This window comes from Loxodonta africana, chromosome 3 (genome assembly GCF_030014295.1).
Source record: "Loxodonta africana isolate mLoxAfr1 chromosome 3, mLoxAfr1.hap2, whole genome shotgun sequence".
Taxonomy (NCBI): Eukaryota; Metazoa; Chordata; class Mammalia; order Proboscidea; family Elephantidae; genus Loxodonta; species Loxodonta africana.
The window spans coordinates 20,751,711-20,764,517 of NC_087344.1; the positions used below are offsets into that span (position 1 = coordinate 20,751,711).

At 36.7% G+C, this 12,807-nt stretch overlaps 1 protein-coding gene across 1 annotated transcript; it reads right to left on the minus strand.

The window, feature by feature from the left end:
- Nucleotides 1-9,009: 9,009 nt before the first annotated feature.
- Nucleotides 9,010-10,166, minus strand: LOC135230881 (olfactory receptor 7G2-like). Its single transcript, XM_064283120.1, has one exon. The coding sequence runs from the start codon at nucleotides 9,982-9,984 to the stop codon at nucleotides 9,046-9,048; it is 939 nt and encodes a 312-aa protein (XP_064139190.1). The 5' UTR covers nucleotides 9,985-10,166; the 3' UTR covers nucleotides 9,010-9,045.
- Nucleotides 10,167-12,807: the final 2,641 nt, after the last annotated feature.

The following is a 12,807-nucleotide window of genomic DNA, read 5'->3' on the forward strand; positions in this document are numbered from 1 at the left end:
TTTGGTATAGTTTTTGTTTTACTAGAATTGAAGACTTCCACATACAGGAAGCTCAAATACCTCAAAATCATCTCAAGCCAATTGAGATCACCTAATTAGCCAATTCTATAGATGACGCCCACCACACATCAGTCAGTTTGTTGTGCTGTGGTGGCTTGTGTGTTGTTGTGATGCTTGAAGCTATGCAACTAATATTTCAAATATCAGCAGGGTCACCCATGATTGACAGATTTCAGCAGAGCTTCCAGACTAATACAGATTAGGAAGAAGGACCTGGTGATCTACTTCTAAAAAACAAATAGCCAGTGAAACCTCATGAAAAGCAGTGAGACATTGTCTGATATAGTGCTGGGAGATGAGCCCCTCAGGTTAGAAGACACTCAAAATACAACTGGGGAAGAGCTGCCTCCTCAAAGTAGAGTTGACCTTAATGACTTGAATGGAGTCAAGCTTTTGAGACCTTCATTTGCTGATGTGCCACTACTCAAAATGAGAAGAAACAGTCGCAAACATCCATTAATAATCAGAAAATGGAATGTACAAAGTATTAATCAAGGAAAATTGGAGTCATCAAAAATGAAAAGGAAAGCATGAGGATTGATATCCTGTGCATTAGTGAGCTGAAATGGACTAGTATTGGCCATTTTGAATTCAACAATCACATGGTCTTCTATGCCGGGAATGACAAATTGAAGAGGAATGGCATCACATTCATCATCAAATAAAACATTCCAAGACATATTCTGAAGTACAGCGCTGTCAGTGAGAACATAATATCCATACACTTACGAGGAAGATCAGTTCATATGACCATTATTCAAATTTATGCACCAACCACTAATGCAAAGATGAGGAAATTGAAGATTTTTTACCAACTTCTGCAGTCTGAAATTGATCAAACATGCAATCAAGATGCATCGATAATTACAGCTGAATGGAATGTGAAATTTAGAAACAAAGAAGATGGATCCATAATTGGAAACATGGCCTTGATGATAGAAACTATACTGGAGCTTGCATGATAGATTTATGCAAGACCAATGATTTATTCATTGGAAATATCTTTCTTCAACAACATAAATGGTGATTATACACGTGAACATCACAATATGGAAAACACAAGAATAAAATTGAGTACATCTGTGGGAAGAGACAATAAAAAGCTCAATATCATCTGCCAGAACAAGACCAGAAGACTACTGCAGAACAGACCATCCATTGCTCATATGGAGTTCAAGATGAAGCTGAAGAAAATTAAAACAAGTCAGTGGGAGCCAAAGAACAACCCTAAGTATCTCACACCTGGATTTGGAAACTATTTCAAGAATATATTTGACACATTGAACACTAAAGACCCAAGATCAGACGAGTTGCAGGATGACATCAAAAACATCATTCATGAAGAAACCAAAACAGTCATCAAAAATACAGAAAAGACCAAAATGGCTGTTAGAAGAGGCTCTGAAACTAGCTCTTGAACTTAGAGTAGCTAAAGCAAATGGGAGAAATAATCACATAAAAGGATTGAACAAAAGATTTCCAAGAGCAGCCTGAGAAGACAAAGTATTATAAAGAAATAGGCAAAGACCTGGAGTTAGAAAACCAAAATAGAAGAACAGGATTGGCATTTATCAAGCTGGAAGGACTGGAGAAAAGATTCACGACTTGAGTTTCAGTTTTGAAGTATTCTATGGGCAAAATATTGAAAGACGTAGGAAGCATTGTAAGAAGATGGAAGAAATACACAGATTCATTGTACCAAAAAGAATTGTCCATGTTCGATGGCTTCACCAGGTAGCATATGCTCAAGAACTGATGGTATTGAAGGAAGAAGTTCAACCTGCACTGAAGGTATTGATGAAAACAAGGCTCCAGGAATTGACAGAATACCAATTGTGATGCTTCAACAAACGGATGCAGTGCTGGAGGTGCTCACTTGTCTATGCCAAGAAATTTGGAAGACAGCTACTAGGCCAACAGAGTGGAAGAGATTCTTATTTGTGCCCATTTCAAAGAAAGGTGACCCAACAGAATGTGGAAATTATTGAACAATATCCTTATTATCACACATAAGTAAAATTTTGTTAAGGTATCAAAATTTTTACAAGCTGGATTCAGAAGAGAAAGTGGAACGTGGTATCAGGTGGATCTTGGATGAAAGCAGAGAATTCCAGAAATACCTTTGTTTTATTGACAATGCAAAGGCATTCTACTGTGTGGATCATAAAATAATACAAATTACATTTTGAAGAATGGGAATTACAGAACAAATAATCGTCTCATGCGGAACCTATACTTAGACCAAGAAGCACTCATAAGAACAGAACAAGGGGATACTGCATGGTTGAAAATAAGGAAAAGTGTGTGTCAGGGTTATATCCTTTCACAATTATTATTCAATCTGTATGTTGAGCAAATAATGTGAGAATTGGACTATACAAAAAACACAGCATCAGGATGGAAGGAAGACTGATTTAACAACCTGCTACATGCAGATGACACAACCTTGTTTGCTTGAAAGTGAAGAGGACTTAAAGCACTTACTAATGAAGTTCATAGGCTACAGCCTTCAATATGGACTACACCTCCACATAAACAAAACAAACAAACAAAAAAATCCTCACAACCAGACTAAAAGTAACATCCCAATAAATGAAAAAAATACTGATGTTGTCAAGGATTTCAGTTTACTTGAATCCACAATCAATACCCTTGGAAGCGACAGTCAAGAAATCAAATGACATTGCATTGGGCAAATCTGCTGCAAAGACCTCTTTCAAGCATTGGAAAGCAAAGATGTTACTTTGAACATTAAGGTGCACCTGAAACAACCCATCATATTTTCAATCGTCTCGTATGAAAGCAAAACCGGGACAATGAATAAGGAAGACCAAAAAAGAATTGACACATTTGAATTATGGTTTGGGCAAAGAATATTGAATATACCATGGACTACCATAAGAAGGGACAAGTGTGTCCTGGAAGAAGTACAGAGTGTTCCTTCGAAGCCAGTATGCCAAGACTTCATCTCACATACTTTGGACATGTTATCAGGAGGGACCAGTCCCTGGAAAAGGATATCATGCTTGGTATGACAGAGGGTCAGCATAAAAGAGGAAGACCCTAGACAAAATGGATTGACACAGTGGCTACAACAATGGGTTCATACATAGAAAGGATTGTGAGAATGTCACAGAACTGGACAGTGTTTCACTCTGTTGTGTATAAGCTTACTATGAGTTGGAATGAACTCGATGACATCTAACATCAAAGAACAGCTTATCATTGAGCCCAAGTACCCTCTCTCTGTGAATTCTTGTCTTCACAACACTCGCATTAAATTGATAACTTATTATGAGCACAATGTTAAGAAATTCTTGATGTTATTAATACAATACAATTATGTTGTAAACTAGGATTTTAAATCAGGTAGTATTAAAATTTAAGCTTATAATGTGGAGGCAGTAGTACATTTAGATCTAGGCAAAAGGAGTCCTTACGCTGGGCCCCAGCTCTAGAGGCCCTCTGGATCTCATAAACATTCAAAAAAATAAATTTATTAAAAAATATGGGAGTCTCGAGCACTTCGAACACTTGTAATCTTGTATGACTCATAATCTTACAGTTCCACTCTTGAGATTTATAATAACACCCAGGCCCCTCACAAGAATTTTTCATCAATTTTGGTCTGTCATTGAGACAAAGGTGACTGTGCCTAACTGCCACACTGCTCTATGGGCTGTGATGCTGAGGACAGCAGTGAGAGATTATGTTCCAGAAACCAGGGAGAATTTGAATGGTGGAAATAGTCAAGTAAAAACAAACACGAATTAGTTTGTCAAATCCTTCCTCTCAAACGGCATTAATGTTTAGTTTTTGTAAAGTTTCTTTTCCCAGTAGTGCTGAGTATCCTCTTCATGTTTCAATAGATGTTGCACGGGTACTCACATGAAACTTAACATTTGCAACCATTGCACATTCTGCAATACTATTTTACTTCTAAATCTGTACATATACAGGATGTAATATACATGAAACAGTATTATTTATTTACTGTAATAGTCTAGATAATGCTTTTAAAAAGGTATATGATAAAATTAAAAACATTTGTAATTTTTTTCTGCAATAATAACTTACCATTTATAATCCATTACAATGTGCACATGTGATATATAAATTCATGCCTAATTTCTGGGTCACAATGTGAATTTAAAACTTCTCATTGATAGTTTCAATTACTGCCATCTGAGCGAAGTTCCTCCAAATTGATTTTAATTTTTAACAACTTTATTGAGATATAAATCAAATGCCATACAATTTGCCAATTCAAAGTGCACAATTCAATGGTTTTTAGTCTATTCACAGATATATGCAACCATCACCACAGTCAATTTTAGAACATTTTCATCACTTGGAAAAGAATCTGTGTACCCTTTAGTATCACTCCCTGTCCTCTCATTCCACACCCACCCCTAGCCCTAAGCTAACCCTAAACTATTCTCTTTCTCTATAGATTTCCCTGTTCTGGGTAATTTATTTAAATAGGAGTATGTAATATGTGGTCTTTTGTGACTGGCTCCTTTCAATTAGTATAATGTTTCAGACTTCATCCATGTTGTAGCATGTAGCACTACTTCATACATTTTTATGGCCAAATAATATTCCAATGTACATATATATCACATTTTGTTTATCCATCCATTACTTGATGGTCATTTGAGATGCTGCGATGAACATTTGCATAAAATTTTTTGAGTGCACTTATGTTTTCTTCTTTTTTTTTTTTATTCCTAGGATGAGATTACCGGGTCATATGGTAACTATGTTTAATTATTTGAGGAACTACCAGAATATTTTCCAAAATGGCTGTACCATTTCACATTCCCTTCAACAATGTATGAAAGTTCCAATTTCTCCACATCTTTGCCATTTGTTTTTTTCTTTTTTTAAAAAAATTTTAATAGGTGCCATTTTTTTTTATCCTAGTGGATGTGAGGTGGTATCTCACTGAAGTTTTGCTTTGCATTTTCCTGAAGATTAATGATGTTGATTATTTTTTCTTATGCATTTCTTCTTTGAAGAAACATCTACTCAAGTCCTTTTTTTTTTAATTGGTTGTCTTTTCATGTTTGATTAAAAATGTAATATATGTGGTTTGCAAATTTTTCACTAATTCTATGGATTGTGTTTTTATTTTTTTCATGGTATCCTTTGAAGCACAATGTTTTCAAATTCAATTTATCTATTTTTTATTTTTTGCATGTGGTTTTGGTACCATATCTAAGAATCCCTTGCCAAACCCAAGGTCAAGATTTGCCCCTATGTTTTCTAAACATTTTACAGTTTTAGTGCTTTAATTTAGGTCTTTGATTCACTTAGAGTGTTTTTTTTAATCTCATTTGAGGTAAGAGTTCTACTTTATACTTTTGCTTGTGGCTATCCATTTGTCCTAGTACCATTTGTCAGAAAGACTAGTCTTTCCCCATTGGATGATCTTGGCACCTTTGTTGAGAAGAGTTATATATATATATATATATAGTTCAAGACTCTCAGTTCTAATCTATTTATATGTCTATCTTTGCACCAGCACCACACTATCTTGATTACTGTTGCTTTGTAGTAAGTTTGAAATCAACAAGTATGAGTTTTCCTACTTTGTTCTTCCTTTTAAAGATTGTTTGGTTATTCTGTGTCCTTGCAATTCCATATGAATTTTAGAATCAGTTCATCAATTTGTATAAAGAAAAAATCTGGAATTCTGATAGGGAGTGTGTTTAATCGGTAGATCAGCTTGGAAAATATTGCCATCTTAACAATTCATGTACATGGTGTATTTTTCTAATTATTTAGATCTTGTTAAGTTTATTTAAACAATGTTTTATACTTTTCAATATATGTTTTATACTTCTTTGTTTACATTTATTCCTAAGTATTGTATTCTTTTTGATGCTTTTGTAAATGGAATTCTTTTCTTAATTATATTTTTGGTTTATTAATTGCAAATATGCAGAAATACAAGTGCTTTTTGCATATTGATCTTGTATCCTGCAACTCTGCTGAGTGTGTTTATTAGTCCAAATAGTGATTTAGTGGATTCTTTAGGATTTTCACTACATCATCTCTCATATCATCTGCAAATACAGATAGCTTTACTTTTTCCTTTTCAATTTGGGTACCTATTAATTATTTATTTTCTTTTACTTTTTTTTTTTTTTTTTGCATAATTTCCCTAGCTAGAACCACCACCACAGGTAGAAAGTAGAAAGAATGGACATTCTTTTTTTTTTTCCTGATCCTAGAGGGAGGCACCAGCCCATTACGTGCAATGTTAGCTGTGAGTTTTTCATAGATGTCATGTATGAGGTGGAGGAAAGGGATGTATGTAGAAGTGGTAAAACTATTTTGTTGAAATGCATGGAATTGAAAAATTGAAATGCTGGCAATTTCATAGGGTTCATCTCAAAATAAGGAACAGCAAAAAAAAAAATGATAAATACAAAATTCAAGATAGTACTTACTTCTGGGAGATAGGGAGGGCCTCACAGGGGGATTCTAAGATGATCGTAATTATCTGCTTTTCAGTTTAGGTGATGGTTATGTGCTTTTATTATATGAAGATTCTACAAGAACTACAGGTACATTACACACACTTTCTACGTATGACATATTTCACAAATAAAGTTGAAAAAAGTCTTTCATACACCAGATTCTAAATATATTCTAGTATTAAAACTATGGTTTCAGAACACAGAGCTCATCACTATTTCACAAGGGTCTTGTTAACCATACTTTCCCTAGGGACCAATCCCCAGGGTCCAAAATCTTTGGTCCTTGAATGAGGTCCAGGAACCTGCAGCTTTAACTAAGGCCCAAGATGCTGCAGATTTAAGACCCTCATTGGGTGAACCACTGCCCCAGCAAAGGCCTTTGGTGCTAGTCTGGGAGCTGTCCCCAGACGTGGTGCTGAAAACAATGGAACTCAGTTATGACCAGAACAGAAGGCTCTCTGGGCACTCAGTTCTCCAAGGAGTCATCCGTTCTCGCCAGGAATAATCTCCTTAGTTTAAAAGTGATCCCCAATAAAAGCAAACTTTCTACTTGGTTGCCTATAACACCACACACAACACCTCCCCTACATGGCAGAGTCCTTCTAAGACTGCAGTGATTCTATTAGCTTTATTAAAACACATTTGATGTGTGGATTTTATCTGAAATGAAAAAGAAGCAATCAAAATGGTAACACAATAAATAAACGAAAAAATGAAAGTCATTGCTAGCAAGTAATCAGTGAGAAGGAATCAAAGCAAATCAACTGTCAGGAAAATATAATTCACCTTAGCCTGCAAACCCAATAATTATGTCTTTGATTATATAAAAAAAAAAATTTTTTTTATATTACTAGGTTCACCTGAAATGCTGATATATATTTAAATTAAGGTAAGCAAAGCTAAGTGCTAAAGCAAATGTTAAAAAATGTGTGAAAGCAAAAGAATTGAAAGGACCAAGGATAGGGGACTAGATATGGAATACAATGATACTAGCTAAATTTCAATGAGTACTTACTGTGTGCCAGGTATTGTGCCTATTGAGTTTCCAACAGTAATTACATTTTAGATCGGTGTCACACAAAGTGTAAATACTTGGACTATGAACATAGGCATCACATATGAGCTTGTTAGAAGTGCACATTCATGGGCCCACCTCACACTAACCAAAACCCAAACCAAACCCATCGTTGTTGATGCAATTCCTACTCATAGCGACCCTATAGGACAGACTAGAACTGCCCCCATAGGGTTTACAAGGAGCAGCTGCCGGATTTGTCAAATGCTTATCCACTATGGCACCAGGGTGCCGAAATCGCTGAGGAAGGACACAAGAATCTGTGTATTAACAAGTTCTCCAGTTCTCATACACGTTAAGGGTGGAGAACAACTGTTTTAGACGATATGTAAAATCGACTCATAATAATTCCATTCCCCTCAACAGAGAATAAAGAAGAGGTCTGTATGTCCCAGTTCAGGCTTATAAGTTGTGAAAGGATGTCTTCTGAGTTACTCACTGGAAAAGTCACCTCATTATTTAAAAAAAAAAAAAGAAGAAGTCATAGTCAGCTTTCTGGGATATAATGCATGCAAGTGATACAGCCAACTGGAGACCTTCAGAAAAACCTGTCCTAGTATGCAATCAATCAAACATCACAAAACTAGAGAAGAGCAAAATCAATTTCCATACCTATTTTGCACTGCTGTTAGTCATTATGGTATACAATAATTGTAGCAAAAGAATTGGAAGCAGGAACACAGATACTTGTACACCAATGTTCCTTGCAGCTTTATTCACAATAACCATAAAGTGGAAGCAGGCTAAATGCCCACCAACAGATGAATGGATAAACAAAATATCATCCATACAATGGAATACTGCTGGACATAAAGATAAATAAAGCCCTGACACATGCTACAGCATAGATGAACCTTGAAAACCTTATGCCAAGTGAAATGTCAGAAAAGAATAAATATTTTATGATCCCAATTATATGAAATACCTAGAATAGGCAAGTGTATAGAGACCAAACTCTATTAGTGGTTATCAGGGGTAGTGAGGAGGAAAAAAGAAAGGAAGACTCACTGTGTGGGGGATACTAAGCCAAGAGTGATGCAAAAATTTGAAAATGGGTAGTAACGGCAGTTGAACAACATGAAGAACGTAATTAATGCACTGAATAGTACAATGTAAAAAATGTAGACATGACAAAAGTTTTGTTACATACATATTGACCAAATTAAACATAAAAAAATAAATGCTTTAACATGTCTTGCTAACAAGGTAAAAATTGTCACAAGACAGAAGCGTGTGTAAATAAATATACACATAGGTAAAAATACATATGAATTAATATAAAGATAAAATGAATTTTATTATCAAAATGTAAAAAAAAAAAAAAAAAAAACTTGTTACTAGAAGGGTCTAACATTCTGATTCGCCCAGTATTCTTTCACTATGACTCATTCTAGAAGCTCAAGCCTAAAGCAGATAACACAATCATGAAAAAGAAAATGTTTTCCATAGGAGTTTCTTCAAGGCTCCCTTCATGTCCCTGTTCCTCAGGCTGCAGATAAATGGGTTCATCACTGGAGGGACAACAGTGTACATCACTGAGGCTACTGCAATCTTCTTGGAAGAATGAGTAACTGCAGAACTAATGTACACACCAAAAGCAGTCCCATAGAATAAGGAAACCACTGAGAGGTGAGACCCACAGGTGGAGAAAGCTTTATACATTCCACCAGCTGATGGTATTCTCAGAATGAAAGAAGTAATTTTAATGTAAGAGCAAATAATCCCAAGGAGAGGAGCACCACCCAGTATACTAGTTAGTAAATATACCAGGATGTTATTGACAAGAGTATTAGAGCAGGCAAGTTTGATGACCTGAGCAAGATCACAGAAGAAGTGAGGGATTTCCCTGTCTGTGCAGAAGGACAGACTTAGTATCATCAGACTGTGGAGCAGGGCATCCACCAAACTAATGAACAAGGAGAGGAGAATCAGCAGGCCACAGAGGTGAGAGTTCATGATGACTATGTACCTCAGTGGTTGGCAGATGGCCACATAGCGGTCATAGGCCATTGCTGCAAGGAGAAAATTTTCCACGCCTGCAAATATCATGAGGAAGCAAACCTGGGTGAGGCAGCCTGTGTAACTGATGGATTTGCTCTGTGTCTGGATGTTCATCAGCATCTTGGGGACCGTGGTGGTGCTGAAACAGATGTCAGTGAAGGACAAGTTGGAGAGGAAAAAGTACATGGGGGTGTGGAGGTGGGAGCCTGAGCTGATGGCCAGGATAATGAGTAGGTTCCCCAACACAGTGACGAGGTACATGGTCAGGAACAGTCCGAAGAGGAAGGGCTGCAGTTCTGAATCCCCTGAGAGCCCCAGGAGGAAGAATGCTGCTACACCAGTTTGGTTTTCTGATGTCATGTTGTTGATGAGTCTGATGATGGAAGTGATAGGAGAGAGATCTACAAAGATTGCTTATTTTAGAGAAATTCTGACATTTGTATTGTGAAATGAAGTGAATACTACAAATATTTTTTCTTTCTGTCTCCTTCCCTCTCCCACTCTTCCCTTCATCTGTCTCTGTCCCATCCGCTCTACCTTCCTCCCCCATTCTGTTTTCTATCACATCTGTTATCATATCACCAAAAACATTTCCATCTGAATAAAGACCCAAGTGGTCTCCTTGATTTTGTTCTTGTTGTGTGCCTTGAGTGATATCAGACTAATAACAGCCCTATAGGACAGAGTAGAACTGGCCCCTAGGGTTTTTCAAGAAGGAGCTAGAAGATTTCAACTGCTGACCTTTTAGTTAGCAGCCAAACTCTTAAACATTATGCTACCAGGGCTCTTTGCTTTAAAAGTCTTCAAGTCTCTGACCACATAGGTAGTATCTATGTGTTTATTGAATACTGTTAACCAACATTGTGCCCAGTAATAAGAATGAAATAGAAAAAAATACATGGTTTTTACCTTTGGAATTTTCCAAAGCCTTCAAGCTAGCAGAAAAACAAATTCTACATCCATGTTTTAGAGCAATGTTTCTCAAACTGCTTTTCATCAGAATTAGCTGAAGGGCTTTTTGAGCCTCCACAGAGTATAGGCTTCAGAATTTGGAGTCTAAGCCTCTAAATTTGTTCTTTCTAACAAATTCTCAAATGCTATTGCTGATGGCCTGGGACCACCCTTTGAGGTCCACTCTTCTAGAACATTGACCATTATGGCCCATGTACAATCAGCTCATCTGCAGGGAGGAACAGATGTGGTGCACTTCATGAGGAGATGGGGACCTGGCTCACCAGGCTCTGCAGAGGGACTTGGGGAGGAGTTCAAGCCCTTGACTCAATCATTTTCAGGTGTTCCTCAAAATTATACCTTTCAATTTTTTATTTCCATTTAAAGTCCCATCATTTAAGTTCTTATTCCTTGTTATTATTGTTCTAATTAATAGCGGTATTATTAGAATGTATAATAATAAATATCATAATTGTCAAGAACTGCTGCCATTACTACTACTAACACTTACTTAGTCCTGACTATTTCAGGAAGTTTTCAGGATTTGCTGTATTTATCCTCACAACAGAGATGTGAATTAGGAGCTTCTATTTTCCTACATTATATCCATGACCTCAAGTGAAGGTAAAGGAGAAGTGTGGTGAATTTACAGATACAAAGTACATGGCACTCTGGAAAACAGCACTAACAGGATTTGAACTCAGGCTGTGAGACCTTGGAGCATACATCATACCACCACATGATACAACCTCTGTGTAGGGGATGACCAGGAATCCTGAAGGGTCAACAGATTCCATCACTTGCCTCTTGAAAAGTTCCAACTGAATTAAAACCCAAGTGCTTTCCCTGGTATTCAGGGTTATCTAAACTCTGACCACATAGGTAGTGACAGCATCAAAACAGGACCCACACTCAGGAACTGAAGTCAAGACAGAATGTGCTATCTGAAATCTCAAGCTGTTATCCTATTATGTCAATGAGACTCTTTTCTTCCATTTATTTGAAGATGGAAACATTATTCTCATAAATGGTATATAACCATTGCTACAGAGTTGATTCCAACTTACAGCATCCCTATAGAACAGAGTGACACTGCTATACAGTTTCCAAGGCTGAAATCTTTGGGAAAATAGACTGCCCCATCATTCCCCCATGGAGAAGCTGGTGGGTTGGTCAGTGAACCTTTCAGTTAGCAACAGAGCTCTTAATCACTGCACCACCAGGGCAACAAGGTGATATGTAGCACATCCTTTTTTCCCAAAACAGAAGAATGGGAGGAAAGAGGAAATGCATGAGTCTTCAAAAACTGGAAAATAAAAAAAAAGCAACAATTTGTTAGTGTGTCCTAAGCAAAATCCTGACATCTTTGCTTTTTAACACTTTAAAGAGGTTTTTGGCAGCAGATTTGCCCAAAGCAATGTCATCCGATTTCCTGACTGCTGCTTCCATGGGTACTGATTGTGGATACAAGTAAAATGAAATCCCTGATAACTTCAACAGTTTCTCCATTCATCATGATGCTTATTGGTCCAGTGGTGAGGATTTTTGTCTTCTCTTTATTGAGGTCTAATGCATACTGAAGGCTGTAGGGCACGAATATGGATCTCTTCCAGTCAGTTGTCCAGAAATTTGTCTTCCAAATTTCTTGGCATAGACAAGCAACCGCTTTCAGCATTAAATCTGTTATTTGAAACATCTCAATTGGTATTCTATCAACTTCCGGAGACTTGTTTTTAACCTATGACTTCAGTGCAGCCTGGACTTCTTCCTTCAATACAACTGGTTCTTCATCATCTTCTACTTCCTGAAATGGTTGAACATTGATCAATGTTTTTTTGGTGTTGTGACTGTACTCCTTCCATCTTCTTTTGATACTTCCTGTGTTGTTCAATATTTTGCCCATAGAATTCTTCAGAATTGCAACTTTATGTCTGAATTCTTTCCTCAGTTCTTTCAGCCGGAAAGATGCCAAACATGTTTTTCCATTTTAGTTTTATATTTCCAGGTCTTTGCACATTTCATTATAATACTTTAATTTTTCTTCTTTAGCTGACCTTTGAAATCTTCCATTCAGCTCTTTTACTTCAACATTTCTTCCATTTGCTTTAGCTACTGAAGTTCAAGAGCAAGATTCAGAGTCTTTCCTTCATCCATTTTTGTCTTTTCTTTATTTCATGTCTTTTTAATGACCTTTTTCTTTCTTAATGTATGATGCCCTTGATGTCATTCGCA